The following is a 24909-nucleotide window of genomic DNA, read 5'->3' as shown; positions in this document are numbered from 1 at the left end:
ATAATTCTTACAAAAATACCCAAGGTATTTGGCACTTGGCTGCCTAATAATTACAGGTTTGTAAGTTGAAACACAATTACTGTTTATTTATAACAAGACAAGTTTAAGACAGATGTTGGGAAGAGTGATTAATACTGAGCCCTTTTTTTAAAAAAAACAGGGGAGCACAGTGGTACATTGGTTGGCACGGCTGCCTTACAGAACCAGGGACTCAGGTTCAATTCAGGTCTTGGATGACTGTCTGTGTGGAGTTTGCATGGTCTCCCCAGGTCTGTGTGGGTTTTCTCCGAGTGCTCCGGTTTCCTGCCACAGTCCAAAGATGTGCAGGTTATGTGGGGTTACGGGGATAAGGCAGGGGAGTGGACCTAGGTTGGGTGCTCTTTCAGAGAGTCAGTGCAGTGATGGGCCGAATGGCCTCTTTTTGCACTGGAAGGGTTCTATGGTTCTGAGAATAATTATGAAATACACAGCAGATACAGTTGGTTAAATATGAATGAGTACCTAACTCCTACTCTAACCTATCTCCCCACCCTCTATATATACACACACCAGGCAGAAAAACACAGGGGTGGAAAAGGGTGGGTAAACGGAAGTGAAAGAGACAAGAGTCTTTTCTTCAGATGATGGTTCCTAGCATGCTTTCTTCACAGTAAACTTGTAGATTACCGTCATCGTGTTGCAGCTCGTACTGGGTTTCCTGCAGTATCTTAAAGCATTGTAGATCATAGAACATACAGTGTAGAAGGCGGTCATTCGGTCCATCAAGTCTGCATCGACCGACTTAAGCCCTCACTTCATCCCTATCCCCTCAACCCAATAGCCCCTCCTAACCTTTTTGGACACTAAGGGCAATTTAGCATGGCCAATCCACCTCAACCTGCACATCTTTAGACTGTGGGAGGAAACCGGAACACCCGGAGGAAACCAATGCAGACACGGGGAGAACGTGGAGACCTCGCGCAGACAGTGACCCAGCAGGGAATCGAAACTGGGACCCTGGCGCACTGAAGCCACAGTGCTAACCACTATGCTAACGTGCTGCCCTGCTCACACTTTTTCTGGAGAGGCAGAGACTTTGTTTCCTCAAACCTTGCTTTCAGTTCATGGCTTGCCTTCAGGCCCTGTTGCTTAAGGAATCCAACACCCACAAGCTTATTGGAGAGAGAGTCAGCTGGCTCCTTCTAGAAAGAGTACAGCCATCACAACAGGCTTTTTGAAGAGAGTTTTCAAAGCAACAGCTTTTTTGGGGAGGATTTAGCTGGATCTTTTAGCTTCGGGCTGCCGGATCCAAACCCTTGGAGTTCTGAAAAATATTCCAATGGGATCAGATCCAATCACAACCTATTACCATGCAGAGCACAGCCTTTTGGCCCAATTCATTGGCCACCAGCCAATCAATCAAACCAAGTCCTCACTGATACCGTGGGGGACCAGACATCTCAGAAACTGAGATGACTATAATCTGTAAACAAAAAAAGAAAATACTGGACAATCTCAGCAGGTCTGACAGCATCTGTGGAGAGAGAAGGGAGCTAACGTTTTAAGTCTGGATGACTCTTTATGAAAGTATAATCTGTAAAAGCACATTATCTTCATTGTGTTCAATCTTTGTGTGTCGGAGATTAAGAGAGTAATGTTCATTAATTTGGTATGATTATATGAGAATAAATCACCATCTTTATTTTTTAACTCAAACGCTTGCTGCTGAAATTATTGCTGCTGAAACACACTCAAAGGGGTAAGAAAACACACAACTCTTTCCACACAAAACAGTGATCAAGAACAGTAAGAAAACACATGCTGGCTGTGACTCTTCTGTCATTGATATTCTGAGTGGCTATAATTGTCAGCTTTATGAGACGGTAAGATGGCCAATGTATTTGTGGAAAATTTGAATGGCTGTTTTTTTTATTGGTTGATAACTCAGGGGTAGTGCTGCCACATGATTCATAAATCCTTTGTGATAAAATGGGTCTAACTCTCTCAAAATTGTGAGAGGGTTGTGAGATGCAATGGAGTTGGAAAGGGCAGGAGTGCTGCACGTGCACTGACCACCTGCACCCTTATCCCTTGCTGGTCAAACTTGCCAGAAACGGAAAGGAGGTACAATCCCAAAATCGGGTGCCAGCTGCCATTTTTAAAGGTCTCTGAATTTAGCCCCACTCAGTGGGAATCCGGACCCATGAGTCAGCAGATTAGTATTGGCACAGCTATTTTTCATTTTAATTTCTCACTAGGTTTGCTCTTGAATCTTTTTTTGCTATCTGGTGTTATGCTCCATATGGTGGAACAGTGTTATATGTTCATAAACTCGGTGCACATTTAAGGAGAAAACATGATTTGTAATACATTTTCAATAGAAAATCCAGTACAATAATATATGTTGTACATTGTATAATAAATGATATAATAGTGTACGGTACACTACAGTGTTGCACTTTCCTCTCTTCTCCACACCCCCTGATGGAACCATCAATTCATGAGACACATGCTTTAAGATATGAACAGTGGTTTTAATCTACTTACTACAGAGCCAGCCTGTTACCCATTGAGCTCTCGATGAACTGCAGGCTGGCTCTGGACACGGTTATTTATACAGCAGTCTAGGGGGAGTCGTCGTGGGCGGAGCCAAGGGTGGAGCCCTGTACAAACTCCTGAGCAGTCCCAGAGCTACTCCCCCTAGTGGTCGGATAACACTACTGCGCTTACAATGGTATTGTTAAATACAGTGTGAATTACTAAATTACATTCACCCCTTGCAAAGAAATTAAGTCCGGCGGGGGTGGTGGTCTACAAAGTAAGTCTGTCCGGCGGTCGAACTGTCCGCTGTGATCTGCGGAGCACCGGGGTTGCAGCCTCTTGCGGTGGCTGGATGGGTGTTGTGTGCTGGGGTACAATGGCGGACTCCAGGGAGGGTTGTGTCCGAGCTTCATACTCTTCTGGTTCGACTGGGGGCTGGCCGGCGCGGGTGCACGGAACTGGTGGAGCGAGCTCGTGGGCTCGGGAGCGCGAGGGGGAGGCAGCATGGGGTGTAGGGTGAGGGGTCCTTCTGTGGGGGTAGAGGGGTCGCTGGATCCGGCGGGTGCCAGATCCCGGAGGGATACTGTGTCCTGGCGGCCGTCAGGGAACTCGACGAAGGCGTACTGGGGGTTGGAGTGGAGCAGGCGCACCTTCTCAACTAGGGGGTCGGTTTTGTGTGCCCTGACGTGTTTCCTCAGGAGTACCAGGCCCCGTGTCCTCAGCCATGCCGGAAGTGAGACCCCCGTGGTAGTGCCCCTGGAAAAAATGAAGAGCCTCTCGTGAGGGGTCTGATTGGTCGCTGTGCATAGGAGGGACCTAATAGCGTGGAGCGCGTCTGGGAGGACTTCCTGCCACTGGGAGACTTGGAGCTTTCTAGACCGGAGGGTCAGGAGGACGGTCTTCCAGACTGTGGCCTTCTCCCTCTCCACCTGCCCGTTCCCCCTGGGGTTGTAGCTGGTAGTCCTGCTAGAGGCAACGCCCTTGTCGAGCAGGTACTGACGCAGCTTGTCGCTCATGAAGGACGAACACCGGGCTGTTTAGCACAGGGCTAAATCGCTGGCTTTGAAAGCAGACCAAGCGGCCAGCAGCACGGTTCGATTCCCGTACCGGCCTCCCCGAACAGGCGCCGGAATGTGGCGACTAGGGGCTTTTCACAGTAACTTCATTGAAGCCTACTTGTGACAATAAGCAATTTTCATTTTTTTCATTTTGTGTACGTAGCTGGGGAAACCAAACCAGGTGAAGATACTATGCAGGGCCCTAATGACTGTGGGAGGTCATGTCGGGGCACGGGATAGCAAATGGGAAACGGGAGAACTCATCTACGACGTTTAGAAAGTAAACGTTCTTGTTAGTTGAGGGGAGTGGCCGTTTGAAATCAATCGCGAGGCGTTCAAAGGGCCTAGAAGCCTTGACCAGGTGGGCCCTGTCTGGTCTATAGAAGTGCGGTTTGCACTCCGCACAGATCGGGCAGTCCCTGGTGACCGCTTTTACCTCCTCGTTGGAGAAAGGCAGGTTTCGGGCTCTGATGTAGTGGGCGAGCCGGGTGACCCCCGGGTGGCAGAGGTCGTTGTGGATGAATTTCAGTCCGTCAATCTTTGCGAGTTATCAAACATAAAGGCGACCGATCTTTGGTCGGTGATGAGAGTGAACCTCCTACCTGCGAGGTAGTGCCTCCAGTAACGAATAGCCTCCACAATGGCTTGTGCTTCTTTCTCAACTGAGGAGTGTCGGAGTTCTGAAGCGGAGAGGGTATGGGAGAAAAATGCGACTGGTCTCCCTGCCTGATTTAATGTGGCTGCTAGAGCTACCTCTGAGGCGTCGCTTTCAACCTGGAATGGAGTGGATACATCCACCGCCCGCATGGCCGCTTTGGCGATGTCCTCCTTGATGCAGTTGAAGGCCTGGCGTGCCTCAGCTGACAGGGGAAATCGTGTGGCCTTAAAGAGTGGGCGGGCATTGTCCACATATTGAAGGACCCACTGGGCGTAGTAGGAGAAGAAGCCCAAGCACCGTTTGAGGGCCTTGGGGCAATGGGAGAGGGGGAGTTCTACGAGGGGGCGCATACGGTCCGGGTCTGGGCCCAGGACTCCGTTTTCCACGACGTAGCCGAGGATGGCCAGTCTGTTTGTGCGGAAAACTCATTTCTCTTTGTTGTAGATGATGTTTAATTTCTGTGCCGTCTGTAAAAAAAACGGTGGAGGTTGGCGTCGTGGTCCTGCTAGTCATAGCCGCAGATGGTGACATTGTCCAAGTACGGAAACGTGGCCCACAGCCCGTACTGGTCCACCATTCGGTCCATTGCTCGTTGGAACACCGAGACCCCATTAGTGACGCCGAAGGGGACCCGGAGGAAATGGAAGAGGCGGCCATCGACCTCGAATGCCGTGTAGTGGCGGTCCTCCGGGCGGATTGGGAGCTGGTGGAATGCAGACTTCAGATCCACCGTGGAAAAGAGCCGATACTGGGCGTTCTGATTTACCATGTCTGCAATCCTGGAGAGGGGATACGCGTCGAGGAGCGTAAATCTATTTATGGTCTGACTATAGTCGACAACCATGCGGAATTTTCCCCTGGTCTTAACGACCACCACCTGAGCTCTCCAGGGACTATTGCTGGCCTCTATAATCCCCTCATTGAGAAGCCTTTGGACCTCTGATCTGATAAATACCCTATCCTGCAGGCTGTATCGCCTGCTACGAGTGGCTACGGGTTTACAGTCCTTTGTGAGATTGGCGAAGAGAGGAGGGGGGAGATTCGCAGTGTAGCGAGGCTGCAGATAGTTAGTGGGGCAGGGGCCCGCCGAAGCTCAGGGTGAGGCTCTTAAGGTTACACTGAAAATCTAGGCCTAATAAGAGTGGCGCGCAGAGGTCGGGCAAAACATAGAACATAGAACAGTACAGCACAGAACAGGCCCTTCGGCCCTCGATGTTGTGCCGAGCAATAATCACCCTACTCAAACCCACGTATCCACCCTATACCCGTAATCCAACAACCCCCCCCCCCCCCCCCCCCTTAACCTTACTTTTTAGGACACTACGGGCAATTTAGCATGGCCAATCCACCTAACCCGCACATCTTTGGACTGTGGGAGGAAACCGGAGCACCCGGAGGAAACCCACGCACACACGGGGAGGACGTGCAGACTCCGCACAGACAGTGACCCAGCCGGGAACCGAACCTGGAACCCTGGAGCTGTGAAGCATTGATGCTAACCACCATGCTACCGTGCTGCCCCGTATGTTGAAATTTTGAGTAGCTAGGGCCTCGGATTGTGAGTGTCGCGGCGGTGCGCCCCTCGATCTGGACAGAATGGGAGCCTGAAGCGAGCGAGATAGTTTGCCGCACGGGGAAAACTGGGAGCGAACAGCGTTTTACCAGGTCTGGGTGTATGAAGCTCTCGGTGCTCCCGGAGTCAAAAAGGCATGGCGTCTTGTACCCGTTGATTTGGACCTCTGCCATCGAATTTCGCAGATGCTTCGGACGTGTCCAGGGTGACTGCACCGAGTTGCGGGCCGCGTGACGAACGCCCGGGGAGGTCATACTCTTCCGATGAGTTGTCCGAGCGTGGAGATGCAGCTCGGGCCCGTGGATCGCACGTGGCGGGCGGCGAAAAAGGTGGCATCCAAGATGGCGGCCCCCATGAGTCACACGTGGCCGGCCGCGTGGTGGAGGTTTGCCAAGATGGCGGCCCCCATGGATCTCACGTGGCGGGAGGGGGCGGAGTCGGGGCATAGGCCGCAGCGTTTCGGGCAGAGCGATTACTTCTTGCCGCTGGGGAGTTGGAAGCTGGAGCCCTTTTTGCGAGGCACACTCTCGTGTAGTGGCCTTTCCGCCCGCAGCTGCTGCAGGTCGCGTTGCGGACCGGGCAGTGCTGCCGCGGGTGCTGATTCTGGCCGCAGAAATGGCAGGCTGGAGCAGCCTGGTGGCTGGGCGGCCGCGTGGCACAGGCCTGGGGGAGTCGCTGGTCGGGGGCACATGATTGGGTCGTGGGGTCCGCGGGGAACAAGGTGAGGCTGCGGAAGGAGACCTCCATCGTGGTAGCAATTTCCGCAGTTGTTTAAGTCTTTGGCCCCCTTTTGGAGGATTGTTATCACTATGGAGGGAGTGATGGGCAAGCTAATGGGGCTAAAGGTAGACAAGTCTCCTGGCCCTGATGGAATGCATCCCAGAGTGCTAAAAGAGATGGCTAGGGAAATTGCAGATGCACTAGTGATAATTTACCGAAATTCACTAGACTCTGGGGTGGTCCCGGTGGATTGGAAATTAGCAAACGTGACACCACTGTTTAAAAAAGGAGGTAGGCAGAAAGCAGGAAATTATAGGCCAGTGAGTTTAACTTCGGTAATAGGGAAGATGCTGGAATCTATCATCAAGGAAGAAATTGCGAGGCATCTGGATAGAAATTGTCCCATTGGGCAGACGCAGCATGGGTTCGTTAAAGGCAGGTCATGCCTAACTAATTTAGTGGAAGTAGATTTAGGACTGAGTTTAGGAGGAACTTCTTCACCCAAAGGGTTGTGAATTTATGGAATTCCTTGCCCAGTGAAGCAGTTGAGGCTCCTTCATTACATGTTTTTAAGGTAAAGATAGATAGTTTTTTGAAGAATAAAGGGATTAAGGGTTATGGTGTTCGGGCCAGAAAGTGGAGCTGAGTCCACAAAAGATCAGCCATGATCTAATTGAATGGCGGAGCAGGCTCGAGGGGCCAGATGGCCTACTCCTGCTCCTAGTTCTTATGTTCTTATGTTCTTTTCCAGCAGTCGTTGGCGCACATAATTAGACCTGAGGCCCGCTACAAAAACATCGCGTACAGCAAGTTCTCTTATGTTCAGCCGCAGTACCTGCTTGATAGTTACAGTCATTAGATAGATTATTGAGCTCTTTTAAAAATTCGGCGAGTGATTCAGTAGGCCGCTGGCGGCGAGTCGTGAACACATGGCGTGCGTAAACTTTGTTAATGGGCCTTGCATACATCTTATCGAGTATCGCTAGTTCTGCAGTATATGAACCGGCCAAGGTTAGTTGCGTAGAGTTTCTGTGGCTCACCCTCGCGTGCAGTAGACTTAACTTCTGTTCCTCTGTTGTTTCGGTTGTGCTCGCTTCTGCCAGGTAGGCCTTAAAGCACCGCAGCCAGTGGGAGAAGATTTATTTTGCCTCTGCATCCTGTGGGTCGAGTTCCAGGCTTGAGGGCTGATTCCATGATCGATCCTGACTGTTCTTAAGTAGATTAAATTGATGGAACCATCAATTCATGAGACACGTGCTTGAAGATATGAACAGTGGTTTTAATCTACTTACTACAGAGCCAGCCTGTTACCCGGTGAACTCTCGATGAACTGCAGGCTGGCTCTGGACACGGTTATTTATACAGCAGTCTAGGGGGAGTCATCGTGGGCGGAGCCACGGGTGGAGCCCTGTACAAACTCCTGAGCATTCCCAGAGTTACTCCCCCCCCCCTAGTGGTCGGATAACGCTACTGCGTTTACAATGGTATTAGTAAATACAGTGTGAATTACTAAGATACATTCACCACCACCCCCCCCCCCCCAACTTTGTTTATTTCAGAGTTTGTATTTTTAAATCTTTGCATTCTTTCTTTTCTGTTTTGATTAAACAGGTTTTTATAATACATATCCTGCTTTGAACTCAAATCTAAATTTCAGTTAAAATAGAGAGCTAAAAGACACGTCAGTCATGAAGTAATTAATCTAATCTGTTCTTTTATTTTCCTGAACAGTATGTGACATGGTCTCCCAGATTCAGATGCTCTATATGCTTATGAGTTTATGCATGGGATGGACTCTCGGTAGAATGGGAAGAACTCAGGGTAGGCTCCTGCAGTGGGACACAACCCCAACATCGACTGCCATAGCCATTGTAGCTGTTATTACTCAGGTCAGTGAAATTATTATTAATAAATAAAGGAGAACTTCAAATATTAATTTCATATCTTCAATCCTAAATTTAGAAAGATTAATGATGTATTGATCCAAAATTAAATGTAGGCTTTATTGAAACACTCTTTAACTAATACTGTTTTGCACATTTTTCACATTTTGCACATTTCTGGTGACTTAAAATTTTTCATAAATTAATTTGCAGGCTGTAATTCTCCAGCCGTTCACTGGCGGTATTCTCTGGTCTCACCAGCTCACCCCCAGCAGTAGTTTTCCTGGTGGCATGGGGTAGCTTCAAAGGGAAATCCCATTGACTGCGGTGGAGCAGAGTATCCCGCCACCAGCGAATGGCACGCCACCTCCCGCCACCAAAAGACATGCGGCTGGGAGGCAGGAGAATCCCACCCTATATTTTTTGATTTGTTGCCAAAGGGCAATAAGTAGATAACATGGGAAGGAGCCAAGAATGGGTCCATGGGAGACACCAGAAGAAACTATGCAAAAAGAGAAATAGAGCCATTTCAGTTGATTATTTGGCTGCGATCGGATCGATAATAATGGAATCAGGCGAGTGCCATCTCACCCAAGACACTGGAGAGGTGTTGGAGGAGGATGGTGTGGTTGGGACAGAAACTGCGTGGTGGGGCCGCACTACTTACGGTGGAGAAGATGACCGAGGTGATGGCAGTGGAGCTGGAAAAACAGTTTGCAAGGCACATGGAGGCCTTGAGGAAGAAGACGTCGGTCGCATTGAAGTCATTGGTGGAGGAGGCAATTGTCCCAGTGAGAGTAGCTGTGGCAAAGACATTGGCCAAGGTTCTAGAGCAAGGGGAGAAGTTGAAGGAAGTGGAGGAGGCCGTGTCACAGCACAGCGACCAGCTCACCTCGATGGGGGACAAGCTGCAAAGAGTGGTGGAGGTGAAATGAAATGAAAATCGCTTATTGTCACGAGTAGGCTTCAATGAAGTTACTGTGAAAAGCCCCCAGTCGCCACATTCCGGTGCCTGTTTGGGGAGGCTGGTACGGGAATTGAACCGGGCTGCTGGCCTGCCTTGGTCTGCTTTCAAAGGCAACGATTTAGCCCAGTGTGCTAAACCAGCCTCTAGCTTCATTGAGAATTTGGAGGCAGTTTCGCCAACACTTCGGGTTGGGGGCAGGGTCAAGGGAAATGCCGATTCGGGGGAACCACAGATTTGAGCCAGGGAGGTGGGATGGAAATTTTCGGAAATGGGAGGAGAAGGGGATTAAGACGCTAAAAGATTTGTTTCTTAGGGGTCGGTTTGCAGAACTGAAGGAGCTGGAAGCGAATATGGGCTGGAGCAGGGGGAAGTGTTTCGATACATGCAGGTTTGAGATTTTTTCCAGAAAGGAGATAGAGCTTCCCGGTGGAGCTGGCCTCCACATTGCTGGAGGAGGTGCTGACGACAGGGGGACTGGAGAAGGGGGTAGTGCCAGCGGTTTACGGAGCTATTTTGGAAGAGATGGCACCACTGGAAGGGATCAAAGCAAAGTGGGAGCAAGAGTTGGGAGTGGTTGTGGAGGAGGGATTCTGGTGTGAGGTGCTCCAGAGACTAAATGCCTCCACCTCGTATGTGAGGTTGGGGCTGAAACAGCTGAAGGTGGTATACAGAGCACAGCTCACGAGGGCGAGGATGAGCCAATTCTTTGAAGGACTAGAAGATGTGTGTGAGCATTGCGTGGGGGGCCCCGCTAATCACGTTCATATGTTTTGGTCCTGTCCAAAGCTGGAGGATTACTCGAAAGCGGTTTTTAGGGTAATTTCCAAGGTGGTGCACGTGAAACTGGACCCAGGTCCCCGGGAGTCCATATTCGGGGTGTCCAACCAGCCAGGGTTGGAAACCGGGGCAGAGGCAGATATCGTAGCTTTCGCCTCGTTGATTGCCCAAAGGCGGATCCTGTTGGGATGGAGAGCAGCCTCTCCACCCTATGCCCCGGCGTGGCGGGGGGATCTGTTGGAATTCTTGATTCTTGAGAAGGTTAAGTTTGAACTGAGGGGAAGGACGGAGGGGTCTACCATTCATGAGCATTATTCATTATGCACTTTCAAGAACTGGATAACATCGAACATTAGTTGGGGGGGATGGGTAGGAGGGTTTGGGGGCGGGGGGCTGTGTGTATTAAGGGTGACTATGGGTGATTCCTGATTCCTTTTTGTTATTTGTTTATGTGAACATGCGGGCTAATGTTTGGGGTTTGGTGGGAGGATGGGATCGTTGTTATTGATATGGGGATTGACATATTTGTTGCTGATTATTGTTTATTGTTGGTGGGTGTAAATTTGGGAGAAAATGTGAAAAAGGATGAGAATAAAAATATTTTTAAAAATAAAAATTTGTGCGGACACTCACCCTCAGCTCCTTCTATGGTAGCTTTACCCAGTCCACAAATCTTGGTCCAATCCCAAACCACTCGAGAACTGCCATCAGTTATCCCCATTCTGCCCGGTCAAACGCTTTCTCACCCACCCCTCCCCAACCTTCTGCTGACGGTTAATTTTCCCCAAAGAAGTCGACGAACGGCTGCCACCTCTAACATTAACCCTCTCAGGGCGAACTTGATTTTCTCCAGACAGAGAAAGCTAGCCGTGTCAGATAACCAGGTCTCTGACTTCGGAGGCTTTGAGTCCCTCCAAGTTCATCATATCCGTCTCTGGGCTACCAGGGAGGCAAAGGCCAGAACGTCTGCCTCTTTCTCCTCCTGGATTCCCGGATCTTCCGACACTCCGAAAATCGCCACCTCTGGACTCGGTGCCGCCCTTGTTTTTAACACCTTGGACATGACGTCAGCAAACCCCTGCCAGAATCCCCTAAGCTTCGGGCATACCCAGAACATGTGGACATGGTTCGCTGGTCCTCCCGCACACCTTGCCCCAAAAAACCTGCTTATCTGGGCCACTGTCACGTGAGCCCGGTAAACGACCTTAAACTGTATCAGGCTGAGTCTGGCACATGTTGTGGACACGTTGACTCTACTCAATGCATCCGCCCAGAGAACATCCTCTTTCTCTCCTCCGAACTCCTCTTCCCATTTGTGTTGTAGCTCCTCGGTCTGTATTTCCTCTGACCCCATGAGTTCCTTGTAAATGTCCAAAAGCTTCCCTTCTCCCACACACATTGCATAGAACATAGAAAAATAAAGCACAGAACAGGCTCTTCGGCCCATGATGTTGTGCCGAACTTTTGTCCTAAATGAAGAATAAATTAATCTACACCTCATTATTCTACCGTAATCCATGTACCTATCCAATAGCCACTTGAAAGTCCCAAATGTTTCCGACTCAACTACTTCCACAGGCAGTGCATTCCATGCCCCCACTACTCTCTGGGTAAAGAACCTACCTCTGACATGCCCCCTATATCTTCCATCATTCACCTTAAATGTATGTCCCCTTGTAATGGTTTGTTCCACCCGAGGAAAAAGTGTCTGACTGTCTACGCTATTTATTCCCCTGATCATCTTAAAAACCTCTATCAAGTCGCCCCTCATCCTTCTCCGTTCTAATGAGAAAAGGCCTAGCACCCTCAACCTTTCCTCGTAAGACCTACTCTCCATTCCAGGCAACATCCTGGTAAATCTCCTTTGCACCTTTTTCAAAGCTTCCACATCCTTCCTAAAATGAGGCGACCAGAACTGCACACAGTACTCCAAATGTAGCCTTACCAAGGTTTTGTACAGCTGCATCATCACCTCACGGCTCTTAAACTCAATCCCTCTGCTAATGAACGCTAGCACACCATAGGCCTTCTTCACAGCTTTATCCACTTGAGTGGCAACTTTCAAAGATCTATGAACAGAGACCCCAAGACCTCTCATCCTCCACATTGCCAAGAACCCTACCGTTAACCTTGTATTCCAAAATGAACTACCTCACACTTTTCAGGGTTAAACTCCATCTGCCATTTCTCAGCCCAGCTCTGCATCCTTTCTATGTCTCTTTGCAGCCGACAACAGCCCTCCTCACTATCCACAACATCACCAATCTTCATATCGTCTGCAAAATTACTGACCTACCGTTCAACTCCCTCATCCAAGTCATTAATGAAAATCACAAACAGCAGAGGACACAGAACTGATCCCTGTGGTACACCACTGGTAACTGGGCTCCAGGCTGAATATTTGCCATCCAGCACCACTCTCTGACTTCTATCGGTTAGCCAGTTCGTTATCCAACTGGCCAAATTTGCCACTATCCTATGCCTCCTTACTTTCTGCATAAGCCTACCATGGGCAACCTTATCAAATGCTTTACTAAAATACATGTACACTACATCCACTGCTTTACCTTCATCCACGTGCTTGGTCACCTCCTCAGAAAATTCAATAAAACTTGTGAGGCAAGACCTACCCCACACAAATCCGTGCTGACTATAGCTAATCAAGCAGTGTCTTTCCAGATGTTCAGAAATCCTATCCCTCAGTACCCTTTCCATTACTTTGCCTCCCACCAAAGTAAGACTAACTGGCCTGTAATTCCCAGGGTTATCCCTATTCCCTTTTTTGAACAGGGGCACGACATTCGCCACTCTCCAATCCCCTTATACCACCCCTGTTGACATTAAGGACGAAAAGATAATTGTCAACGGCTCTGCAATTTCATCTCTTGCTTCCCATTGAATCCTTGGATATTTCCCGTCAGGCCGGGGGACTTGTCTATCCTCAAGTTTTTCAAAATGCCCAACACATCTGCCTTCCGAACAAGTATCTCCTCGAGCTTACCAGCCTGTTTCACACTGTCCTCTCCAACAATATGGCCCATCTCATTCGTAAATATTGAAGAAAAGTTTTCGTTCAAGACCTCTCCTATCTCTTCAGACTCGATACACAACCTCCCACTACTGTCCTTGATCGGACCTACCCTCGCTCTAATCATTCTCATATTTCTCACACATGTGTAAACGGCCTTGGGGTTTTCCTTATCCTACCCACCAAAGATTTTTCATGCCCTCTCTTAGCTCTCCCAATTCCTTTCTTCAGTTCCCTCCTGGCTATCTTGTATCCCTCCAGCGCCCTATCTGAACCTGTTTCCTCAGCCTTGCGTAAGTATCCTTCTTCCTCTTAACAAGACATTCAACCTCTCTTGTCAACCATGGTTCCCTCACTCGACCATCTCTTCCCTGCCTGACAGGAACATACATATCGAGGACACGTAGTAGCTGTTCCTTGAACAAGTTCCACATTTCAATTATGTCGTTCCCTGACAGCCTATGTTCCCATAGTCAGTTCTCGTCTGACAACATTTACCATTCCCCGAATTGTAAACCTTGCCCTGTTGCACGCACCTATCCCTCTCCATTACTAAAGTGAAAGTCACAGAATTGTGGACACTATCTCCAAAATGCTCCCCCACTAACAAATCTATCACTTGCCCTGGTTCATTACCAAGTACCAAATCCAATATGGCCTCCCCTCTGGTCGGACAATCTACATACTGTGTTAGAAAAGCTTCCTGGCCACACTGCACAAACACCACCCCGTCCAAACTATTTGATCTAAAGAGTTTCCATTCAATATTTGGGAAGTTGAAGTCACCCCTGTCTACTATCCTGTGACTTCTGCACCTTTCTAAAATCTGTTTCCCAATCTGTTCCTCCACATCTCTGCTGCTATTAGGGGGCCTATAGAAAACTCCCAACAAGGTGACTGCTCCTTTCTGGTTTCTGACTTTACCCATACTACCTCAGTAGGCAGATCCTCCTCGAACTGCCTGTCTGCAGCTGTTATACTATTTCTAATTAACAATGCAATTAGAAAACCTCCCTCCCAGGATATCGGTGCCCCTTTGGATTGGATGCAACCCATCCTTCCACAGAATGTGCTCCAATTATCCAAATACCTGAAGCCCTCCCTCCTACACCATTCCTGCAGCCACATGTTCAACTGCACTCTCTCCCTATTCCTAGCCTCGCTATCATGTGGTACCGGCAACAAACCAGAGGTGACACCTCTATCTGTCCTGGCTTTTAACTTCCAGCCTAACTCCCTAAACTCGTTTATTACATCCACACCCCTTTTCCTACCTAAGTCGTTGGTACCAATGTGCACCATGACTTCTGGCTGCTCACCCTCCAGCTTAAGGATCCTGAAGACAAGATCAGAGACATCCCTGGCACCCAGGAAGCAACATACCTTCCGGCAGTCTCGTTCGCGACCACAGAATCCCCTATCTATTCCCCTAACCATTGAGTCTCATATCACTATTGCCTTTCTATTCTCCCCCCTTCCCTTCTGAGCCCTAGAGCCAGACTCAGTGCCAGAGACCTGGCCGCTAGGGCCTTCCCCCGGTAGGTCAACCCCCCAACAGCATCCAAAACTGTATACTTGTTTTGAAGGGGAACGACCACGAGGGATCCCTGCACTGCCTGCCCATTTGTTTTCTTTCCCCTGACTGGAACCCAGCTACTCTTGTCCTGTACCTTGTGTGTGGTAACGTCCCTGTAATTCTTGTCTATTACCCCCTCTGCCTCCCGGATGACCCGAAGTTCATCCAGCTCCAGTTCCCTAACACGGTCTCTGAGGAGCTGGAGTTGGGTGCACTTCCCGCAGGTAAAGTCAGCAGGGCCACTGGTGGTATCCCTCACCACCCACATCCCACAGGAGGAGCATGCAACTGCCCTAGCCTCCATCTCCTCTTACCTTACAGAATAAAGCTGCACTGTGGACCAACTGGAACTCTGGCCTCCGACTCTGCTCCCTGTCAGCTGCAGTCTCTGTAAACTCCGGGCTCCTTTCTCGCTCTTTGTGGAAACATAGGAAATGAAATGAAAGGAGCATTCTGGAAACTACCCTGTCCTGTATCCCCCCTTGGTGGTGTTATGGGCCAGGGTTTAGAGAACCCCAAAGTGTATCATGGAGCTCACCGGACTCACAACTTTTACTCGATTGTGGTATGGGGAGCACATGGCCCACTCTGTAGATGTGGTACAGCAGAAATCGAAATGTATTTTTTAAAGCAAAACAATGTTTATTCTATGAACTCAAGTTAACCTTATTAAAACATACAGTGAACATCTTAGCAACCATTAATTCAAATACAACCGCCAAAGAATACAACACTAAGTAATCCTTAAGCTTTCCTTTTAACACCCATAAGACTTTTTAAAAAACTTTGAACAGAAGCACATCAGGTTTAAATTCACTACTGAGAACAGTTATCACTCTGAATTCACCAAATGATCAAGAGATAGTCTTTACATGGCAGAGGGAACAATATTACACCTTCTGTGGCTGACTGCAGCTCCAACACTGAAACAAAACCAAAATAACACAGACACACCCAAGCTTTTCTCAAAGTGAAACTAAAAAGCTTAAAGTGACATTCTCATGACAGTGGTATGAGTGGGAAGGTTGAGACCTGCCTGCGCAGGAAATCTCGCGCCTGCAAGTACCTAAATTAATTTCCACCCGCCAGTTCGAATTTCGCCTCCAACTCCCTCAGGCTGGGAAAGCCTCCCTCTATAAAGAGATCTCCCATCCTCTCGATCCCTGCTCTTTGTCATCTCTGGAACCCTCCATCTAGCCACCCCAGGGCAAACCGGTGATCATTGCAGATTGGAGACCAGACTGATGCTCCCTCTGCTCCCACATATTTCCTCCATTACCCCCAGACTCTCAGGACTGCATGATGCCGCCTCTACTCGCTCCCACATTTCCCCCCCCCCCCCCCCCCCCCCCCCAATCACCACCACCACCCACTTGCTAATCATGGCTATATATTCGCCGCCCAATAATAATTACTAAAGTTCGGCAGCGCCAGCCTGCCCCCCCCCCCCCCCCCCCCCCCCACCCAGCATCCCCCTTTTTACTCGCTGGATCTTACCCGCCCATACAAAGCCAGAGATCACCTTATTGACCCGTTTTAAAGAAGGTCCGTGGAATAAAGGTAGGGAGACACTGAAACACAAACATGAATCTCCAAGGACCATCATTTTCATTGTCTGTACCCTCCTAGCCAGTGATAACGGGAGCATGTCCCACCTTCGGAAATCATTTGGTCTAGATTTAACTTGTGTAGCCATTGCCATTCCCGTGCCACCTGGATGCCGAGGTACCGAAAGCTTCCCTCTACCACTCTAAATGGCAGCTCCCCCAATCGCCTCTCCTGCCCCCTTGCCTGGATCGCGAACATCTCACTTTTCCCCATGTTCAATTTATATCCCGAAAACCGGCCAAATTCCCCCAGAATCCTCATAATTTCTTCCATCCCTTCTAGTGGATCCGAAACATATAGGAGCAGGTCATCTGCGTATAGCGAGACTTTGTGTTGCACCCCTCCCGGACCAGCCCCTTCCAGGCTCTTGTGGCTCTCAACGCAATTGCCAGCGGTTCTATGGCCAACACAACAGCAGAGTGGAGAGGGGCCATCCCTGCCTCGTCACCTGGTGCAGCCGAAAATAGCCCGATGTCAACCTGTTCGTCCGTACACTCGCCACGGGAGCCTGATACAGCAGTTTAACCCAGTCGATGAAGCCCCGTCCAAATCCAAACCGCCCCAGTACCTCTCTCAGATAGGTCCATTCCACCCGCTCAAATGTCTTCTCTGCGTCCATTGCGACTTCTACCTCCACATCCCTACCCTCTGGGGGGCATCATAATCACATTCAGCAACCTTCTAACGTTGGTCGCCAACTGCCTACCCTTAACGAATTCCGTCAGGTCCTCCGCAATCACGCCCGGAGCGCAGTCTTCAATCCTAGAGGACAAGATTTTGGCCACCAGTTTGGCATCGACATTTAGTAGGGAGGTCGGTCTGTAGGACCCGCATAACTCACGGTCCTTATCCCGCTTCAGGATCAATGAGATTGTAGCCTGTGACATCGTCGGGGCAGCCCCCCTCTCTCCCTTGCCTCATTAAATGTCCTCATCAGCAGCAACCCCAGTATCCCAAATAACTTTTTATAAAACTCCACGGAGTACCCATCCGGTCCCAGGGTTTTACCTGACTGTGTGGCCTTGAGCCCTTCTGCTATTTCTTCCAACCTGATCAGGGCCCCCAGCCCTTCTCCCAACCCTTCGTCCACTTTCGGGAACTTCAGCCCTCCTAAGAATTGCCTCATCCCCTCTGGCCCAGCTGGGGGCTCCGACTCATACAACCTGCTGTAAAACTCATTAAACGCCTTATTAACCCTTGCTGAATCGCCGACCAGGTTCCCATCCCTGTCTCTTATTTCCACAATCTCCTTGGCTGCCTCCCTCTTTCTGAGCTGCTGCGCAAACATTGTGGTGGCCTTCTCTCCATATTCATATATTGCCCCCCTCGCCTTCCTCAGTTGCTCCACCACCTTCCCTGTAATTAACAAGCCAAATTCCGCTGTAGCCTCCGCCGTTCCCTTAAAAGCCCTGCCTCTGGGGTCCCTGCATAACTCCTGTCGACCCGTCTCTGCTCTGATGCCTTCTCCCTGTGGGCCCGTATCGAGATCAGCTCCCCTCTAATCACCGCCTTCAGTGCCTCCCAGACCATTAACCAGCCAAGACTTCCCCCGTATCATTAACTTCCAGCTAGTTCTGGATACATTTGAAATTAAATGAAAATCGCTTATTGTCACAAGTAGGCTTCAAATGAAGTTAATGTGAAAAGCCCCTAGTTGCCACATTCCAGCACCTGTTCAGGGAGGCTGGTACGGGAATTGAACCCAGCGCTGCTGGCCTGCTTTGGTCTGCTTTAAAAGCCAGCTATTTAGCCCTGTGCTAAACCAGCCTCTAACCTCTTCTCCTCACCCGCCCACACATCGCCTCATCCGCTAAAAGTACGACATCCAAACTCCAGTGCTGGCGTGGCCACCCCCCTTGCTCACCTGTAGGTCAACCCAGTGCGGGGTATGATCCGAGATCGTGATCGTTGAATACTCGGTGTCCGCTACCCCTGTCAGTAAAGCTCTGTTCAAGATTTTAAAAAGTCAATCCGGGGGTACACTTCATGCACATGTGAGTAGAAGGAGAACTCCTTCACTCTTGGCCACCCAAATCTCCATGGGTCCACCCCCCCTCCCCCATCTGCTCCATAAACCCCTTTAGCTCTTTTGCCATTGCTGGCACCCTGCCTGTTCTTGAGCTCGACCCGTCTAGCCCTGGGTCAATGACTGTGTCGAATTCCCCCCCCCCATGACCAACTTGTGGAAGTATTTAGAGCTGGTGGTGTTAGTTCAGAAGCTCGCTTTGTGAGTGTTGTGCAGGAGCCTCACCCAGGCGGTGAACCCTGCTCCGATCCCAAGCCGTTCCAGTACCTCGAGGAGGTAGCTCCATTCGAAGGCCTTTTCTGCATCCAGGGAGATGATCACCTCTGGTGTTCTCTCCCTGGAGGGGGTCATTATTACGTTCAGCAGCCGCCTGATGTTCGCTGTGAGCTGCCTACCCTTGACAAAGCCCGTTTGGTCCTCTGCGACACCTCTGGTACACAGCCCTCCAGCCGTTTGGCCAGGACCTTTGCCAGTATTTTAACATCCACGTTCAGCAGTGAAATGGGCCTGTATGATCCGCATTCCGTCAGGTCTTTATCTTTTTTGGGTATCAGTGAAATGATGGCCTGAGCTAGCCTGGGGGGGGCAGGGTGCCCCTTGCCAGAGAGTCCGCGAACATGTCCCTTAAGTGCTGGGCCAGGACTGGTGCAAACTTTTAGTAGAAGTCCGCCGGGAATCCGTCGGGTCCCGGTGCCTTCCCTGCCTGCATGGAGCTGATGCTGTCCATGATTTCTCCCAGGTCTATTGGTGCTTCCAGATCCCCCCCCGTCTGTCTCCCTTCTCCCCCCACAACTGGTAGTTCCAGTCGTCTAGAAACTGTTTCATCCCCGCACCCCCGTTGTGAGGCTCGGAGGTGTACAGTCCCCGGAAGAAGGTCTCAAATGCCCGATTGACCTTGTTTGGTTCTGTTACCAGTCTGCCTCTGCTATCCTTTACTTGCGCTATTTCCCTTGTGGCTGCCTGCTTTCTCAGCTGGTAAGCCAATAGGTGACCGGCCTTGTCTCAGTGTTTGTAGAAGGTGCCCCGTGTCTGGCGAAGTTGGTACACTGCTTTCCTGGTGGATAGCAGGTTAAAGTCCATTTGCAGCTTTTTTTCTCCGCCAGCTGCTCAACAGTCAGGGCCTTGGGAGTATTTTCTGTCGACTTCCAGGATGGAGTCCACCAGTTGTTGCCTGGCCACCCTCTCTTCCCTATCTCTGCTTGCCTTGTAGGCTATGATCTCTCCTCTAATCACGGCCTTCAGTGCCTCCCAGAACGTGGAGGGTGAGACCTCCCTGTTTTGGTTGTTACTAACGTAGTCGCTTATGGCCCGCGTTGTTTTCTGACAGAAGGTCTTGTCGGCCAGCAGGGCCATCTCCAGCCTCCATGTTGGGCGCTGGTCCCAGCCTGTCTCCAACCTCACATCCATATAGTGTGCAGCGTGGTCAGAGATGACAATCGCAGACTATTCCGTTCCCATGATCACTGGAAGCACCGATTTCCCCACTGCAAAGATGTCGATACGGGTGTATACCTTGTGTACTTGTGAGAAGTATGAAAATTTCTTCTCTCCCGGGTGCAGGAACCTCCATGGATCCACCGCTCCCATCTGCTCCATAAATGCTCCTAGTTCCCTCGCCATACCTATCTTTTTCCCTGCTCTGGGGTTTGATCGGTCGGTCAGTGGGTCCTGTACACAGTTTAAATCCCCCCCCCCCATGATCAGTCGGTGTGTGTCAAGGTCAGGGATTTCTTCCATGGTTTTCTTTATGAATTCTGTGTCGTCCCAGTTGGGAGCGTACACATTTACCAGTACGACCGGTGCCCCTTCCAGGACACCGCTGACCATGACGTACCGTCCCCCTGGGTCCATAACTTTCTTGGTTTCCGTAAACCTCGTCCTCTTGCTAATTAATATTGCTACCCCCTAGCCCTCATCCCGCAGCATGAGTACAGTAGTATGTCTGTCCCACCCAGCCCTTTCTTACCAGCAGTCGGTCCTTCTCCCACAGGTGCGTCTCTTGTAGGTACATTATGTCTGCTTTTAGGCTTCTTAAGTGAAGACTCTGGATCTTTTCACCGGACCGTTGGAGTCCCCTTACGTTCCAGGTAACAATCCTGGCAGGGGGGTTTTTGGCCGTCCCCCCCAGTCTTGCGGGGTCATCCATACTTACCTGGTGGACACGCCCCTGCACTCCGAGGTTTCCCTTCTTTAGGGGACTGTCCAAAATGGCCGCTCTCGCCATGAGGTTGGGCCCCAGCACGCCGGGGTTTTCTTTTGTCCGGGGGCACCCAACATGGCCACCACCTATATGGCACCATCTTGGTTCCTCGCCCTGCACCATGCCTGCTGAGGCCTGTGTTTGTGCTGCTTATCTACCCCACCCTTCTCTTTGCTTCTCTTTTGTTCCGCGCTCTCCCCCAGACTCCTCTTTCACCCCCCCCCCCCCCCCCGCTTAGTCCCTGTTCCTCTGTCCACCCTCTGTGTTCTTCCCCCTCTTCTACCCTGCCCCCCCTCTCTTTTGCCAGGCGCTCCCTCTCCCTTGAGAAGCGTACTGCGGCCCTCCTTTCTTCCTGCCCTCCCGTTTTGCCCTCCTCACTAGCACGGTGGCCCCTCCTCCCAGTACTGGCCCTGCTCTGGTCCTGTTTTACCTTCCTTTTGCTAGCCCTTGTCTCGCCCTCCTGTCAGCCTTTCTCACCCTCATTCACCTTGCTTCGCTCCCCCCCATTGCATTGAGCGATGGAACGAGCCCGGGAACGAGTTAGCACAGTCCCGCACAGTGCACCAAACACGCGTGTACTGTTCGTGATCGTATTGTCTCTGCGGCCTGCCCTCTACTCTTTGTTCCGATTCTTCCTTTCTTTTCCATCCCCGTCACTTTCATGATGGCCGTTGCAGCTGTCACTCCCCCAGTTTGTTCGCTCTTAACAAACTCCTCCGCTGCCGCTGGGGTGTTTAAAAAAACAGCTCCTTCCCCTCAAATATTACCCAGAGTTTGGCCGGGAATAGCATCCCAAATTTCACATTACTTTTGTGGAGTTCTGATTTGGCTCTGTTGAATGCAGCCCTTCTTTTGGCCAGGTCCGCCCCAATGTCCTGGTACACCCTTATGATCTTCCCTTCCCTTGTGCTCGATTTTGTCTGCCGGACCCACTTTAGGATTTTTTTCCCTGTCTTGGAACCTGTGCAGCTTCATGATAATCGCTCTGGGCTGCTCCCCGGCTTTGGGCCTGGCTCGGAGCGACCTGTCCGCCCTGTCGATTTATGGGGGGTTTGGGAATTTCTCTCTTCTCACGAGCTTGCCCAGCATTTGGGTGGCATAGCCTGTTGGGTCTCTGCCCTCCATCCCCTCTGGCAGACCCACTATTTTAACATTCTGCCGTTCCTGGTCTTACACTTTCCCTCTTAGGCTCCTCTGGGTCATCTCCAGCCTTTTCACCTCGGTTTCCTGAGTTACTCACCCTGTTCTGAGTGGTCTGGCAGGCTTAAAAGTAGACAAATGTATCCCAGGTTGTTGCTTGAGGCAAGGGAGGAAATAGCAGAAGCTCTGGCAATAATTTTCAGTACCTCTCTGGCCGCAGAGGACTGGAGGATGGCCAATGTGCACGGTAGCACAGTGGTTAGCACTTTTGTTTCACAGCGCCAGGGACCTGGGTTTGATTCCCGGCTTGGGTCATTGTCTGTGCGGAGTCTGCACATTCTTTCTGTGTCTGGGTGGATTTCTTCTGGGCTCTGGTTTCCTCCCACAAGTACCGAAAGACGTGCTTGTTAAGTGAATTGGACATTCGGAATTCTCCCTGAGTGTACCGAGCTGGAGTGTGGTGTCTGGGAGATTTTCACAGCAACTTCATTGCAGCATTAATGTAAGCCTACTTGTGACACTAATAAAAGATTATTATTATGTGTGGTATCATTATTCAAGAACGGAGGATGGGATAAACCAGGACACTACAGGCCTGTCAGTCTAACCTCAGTGGTGGGGAAACTATTGGAAGCAATTCTGAGAGACAGAATTAATCTGCATTTGGAGAGGCAGGGATTAATCAAGAACAGTCAGCATTCATTTATTAAGGGGAGGTCATGTCTGACCAACTTGATTGAATTTTTCGAAGGGGGGGAAATGCTTTTGGAGTACATTACTTGGACTTCAGCAAGGCTTTTGATAAGGTCCTACATGGGAGACCTGATAGTGAAGGTAAGAGCTCATGGGATCCAAGGAAATTTGGCAAATTGGATCCAGAACTGGCTGAGTGGGAGGAAGCAGAGGGTGATGGTCGAGGGGTGTTTTTCTGACTGGAAGCCTGTGTTCAGTGGGGTCCCGCAGGGATCAGTGTTGGGGCCCTTGCTGTTTGTGATTTATATAAATGATTTAGACATGGATGTAGGAGGAGGGTTGATCAGTAAGGTTGTGGATGATACGAAAATTGGTGGGGTGGTAAATAGTGAGGAGGATAACCTTAGATTACAGGGGGAGTAAAACGGGCTGGTCAGATGGGCTGATCAGTGGCAAATGGAATTCAATCCGGATAAGTGTGCGATAACACACTTGGGCAGGACTTACAAGGCATGGGAATACATGATAAACGGCAGGACCTTGGGAAGCACCGAGGATCAGAAGCACCTTGGTGTGCATGTACACCTGTCCCTTAAGGTAGCAAGGCAGGTGAATACAGTGGTTAAGAAGGAAAATGGTATAGTGCCTTTCTTAGCCAAGGTATAGAGTTTAAGAGCAATAATAATAATCGCTTATTGTCACAAGTAGGCTTCAATTAAGTTACTGTGAAAAGCCCCTAGTCGTCACATTCCAGCGCCTGTTCGGTGAAGCCGGTAGGGGAATTGAACCTGTGCTGCTGGCCTTGTTCTGCATTACAAGCCAGCTGTTTAGCCCACGGTGCTAAACCAGCAATGAGGTTATGCTGGAACTGCATAAAATGTTGGTTAGGCCACAGCTAGAGTACTGTGTGCAATTCTGGAATCCACATTATAGGAGGGATGTGATAACATTTGAAAGGGTCCAGAGGACATTCACCTGGATGTTGTCTGGGCTGGTGAGTTTTGGTTATGAAGAGAGATTGGATAGACTTGGATTGTTTTCCTTGGAGCAGAGGAAACATGATTCAGATGTATAAAATTATGAGGAGCATAGATAGAGTAGACAGGAAGATGCTTTTCTCCTTGGTGGAGGAGGCAAAGACCAGGGGGCATAGATTTGATGTAAGGGGCAGGAGGTTTGTAGGGGATGAGGAAAAATTATTTTACCTAGAGGGTGATGGGACTGTGGAACTCGCTGCCTGAAAGGGTGGTGGAGGCAGAGACCCTCATATCATTTAAGAAGTATTTAGATGTGCACATCCCAAGGCATACAAGGCAATGGGAAATGGGATTAGAATAGTTTGGTGTGTGTTTTTGACCAGCACAGACGTGATGGCCGAAGGGCCTTTTCTGTGCAGTATGACTCTGTGACTCTAAATATAGCACTTGGTTTTTCTTTCTTAATATTTTCAGTAAATATCTGTTTAATTTTTGCCTCTGCCTTATTTTTGCAGGGTATTTTATTGCTTTGGGAACAGTTTGAAGATACTGATCACCATAGCTACCATGCACATCAGAGCACGGCAGCTCTCCTGCTCATTGTTTTACGGGTGTGTCTGGCCCTGCTCTTAGCCTCTAGTCTTTACCAGATCATTACCATGGAAAGAAGTGCACTTAAGAGAGATTTCTACATCAGCTTTGCTAAGGTAGGTATGAGTTTTTATGATCAGCATCTGAGCTAAATTGTTAATCTCATATTCTATTTGAATTAGGTCAATTGGAGGATTCTGTGGCCAATGGAAATAAATCATGCACCTGTGAGGAAAGCATTAACAATGATGTTAGATTAATTCAATGCATGCCATAGTTCCTAATTTACTCAGATTAACATTGATAATTATAATTCAATTACTGATTTGAGTAGTAATGTTATCCAGATCGATTTTAAGCACATTTAATCTAGAGGAACTTGCGGATGGAACCTTTGCCTCCCTGATAATGGCACTACTTGTCAACTATGTATGAAGGAGTGTCAGTTAGGAGGGGAGCAGCACTTTCAAATTTAGGGCATCCTTAAAAACATGGATTTCTACCCATATTAGACAGGACAAAGTCAATCTCAGCAAGGAAGAAATGTAAAATCAGAGTCAATCACTCCCACATATACTGGTGCCGTGGCTATAAGTAACAAGTCAAACCTTTGCAGACTTCTTTACCATTCCAAGTCTATCTTCGGCGGTATGTATCAGAGAATCAGATTCTGATGTACATGTGTGATTTGCAGTAATTCCATTTCCTCAGTCAACAGCCTCCCCGCGCAGGCGCTGGAATGTGGCGACTAGGGGCTTTTCACAGTAACTTCATTTGAAGCCTACTCGTGACAATAAGCGATTTTCATTTTTCACATAAAGAAAATACACAAACTGGCAGTGATTTCTGCCAAAATGTTATGTTGATGTCTGCTGAAAGAAGACAATATAAAAGGAAAGAAAGAAGGAAAAAAG

At 49.5% G+C, this 24909-nt stretch overlaps 1 protein-coding gene across 3 annotated transcripts in view; it reads left to right on the top strand.

Moving 5' to 3' along the window:
* Positions 1 to 24909, top strand: part of gpr180 (G protein-coupled receptor 180) — a 227780-nt gene that overhangs the window by 173135 nt on the left and 29736 nt on the right. For all 3 annotated transcript variants that reach the window (XR_005463122.1, XM_038817739.1, XM_038817740.1), the window contains exons 6-7: positions 8261 to 8418; positions 23920 to 24111. Coding sequence is in view for 2 of the 3 variants with exons in the window: in XM_038817739.1 (XP_038673667.1) it covers positions 8261 to 8418; positions 23920 to 24111 (350 nt within the window). In the remaining variant the exon portion in view is untranslated. The remainder of the gene's footprint in view (positions 1 to 8260; positions 8419 to 23919; positions 24112 to 24909) is intronic.

Source organism: Scyliorhinus canicula, chromosome 14 (assembly GCF_902713615.1).
Source record: "Scyliorhinus canicula chromosome 14, sScyCan1.1, whole genome shotgun sequence".
Classification (NCBI taxonomy): Eukaryota; Metazoa; Chordata; class Chondrichthyes; order Carcharhiniformes; family Scyliorhinidae; genus Scyliorhinus; species Scyliorhinus canicula.
This window is presented reverse-complemented; position numbering and strand designations above follow the sequence as displayed.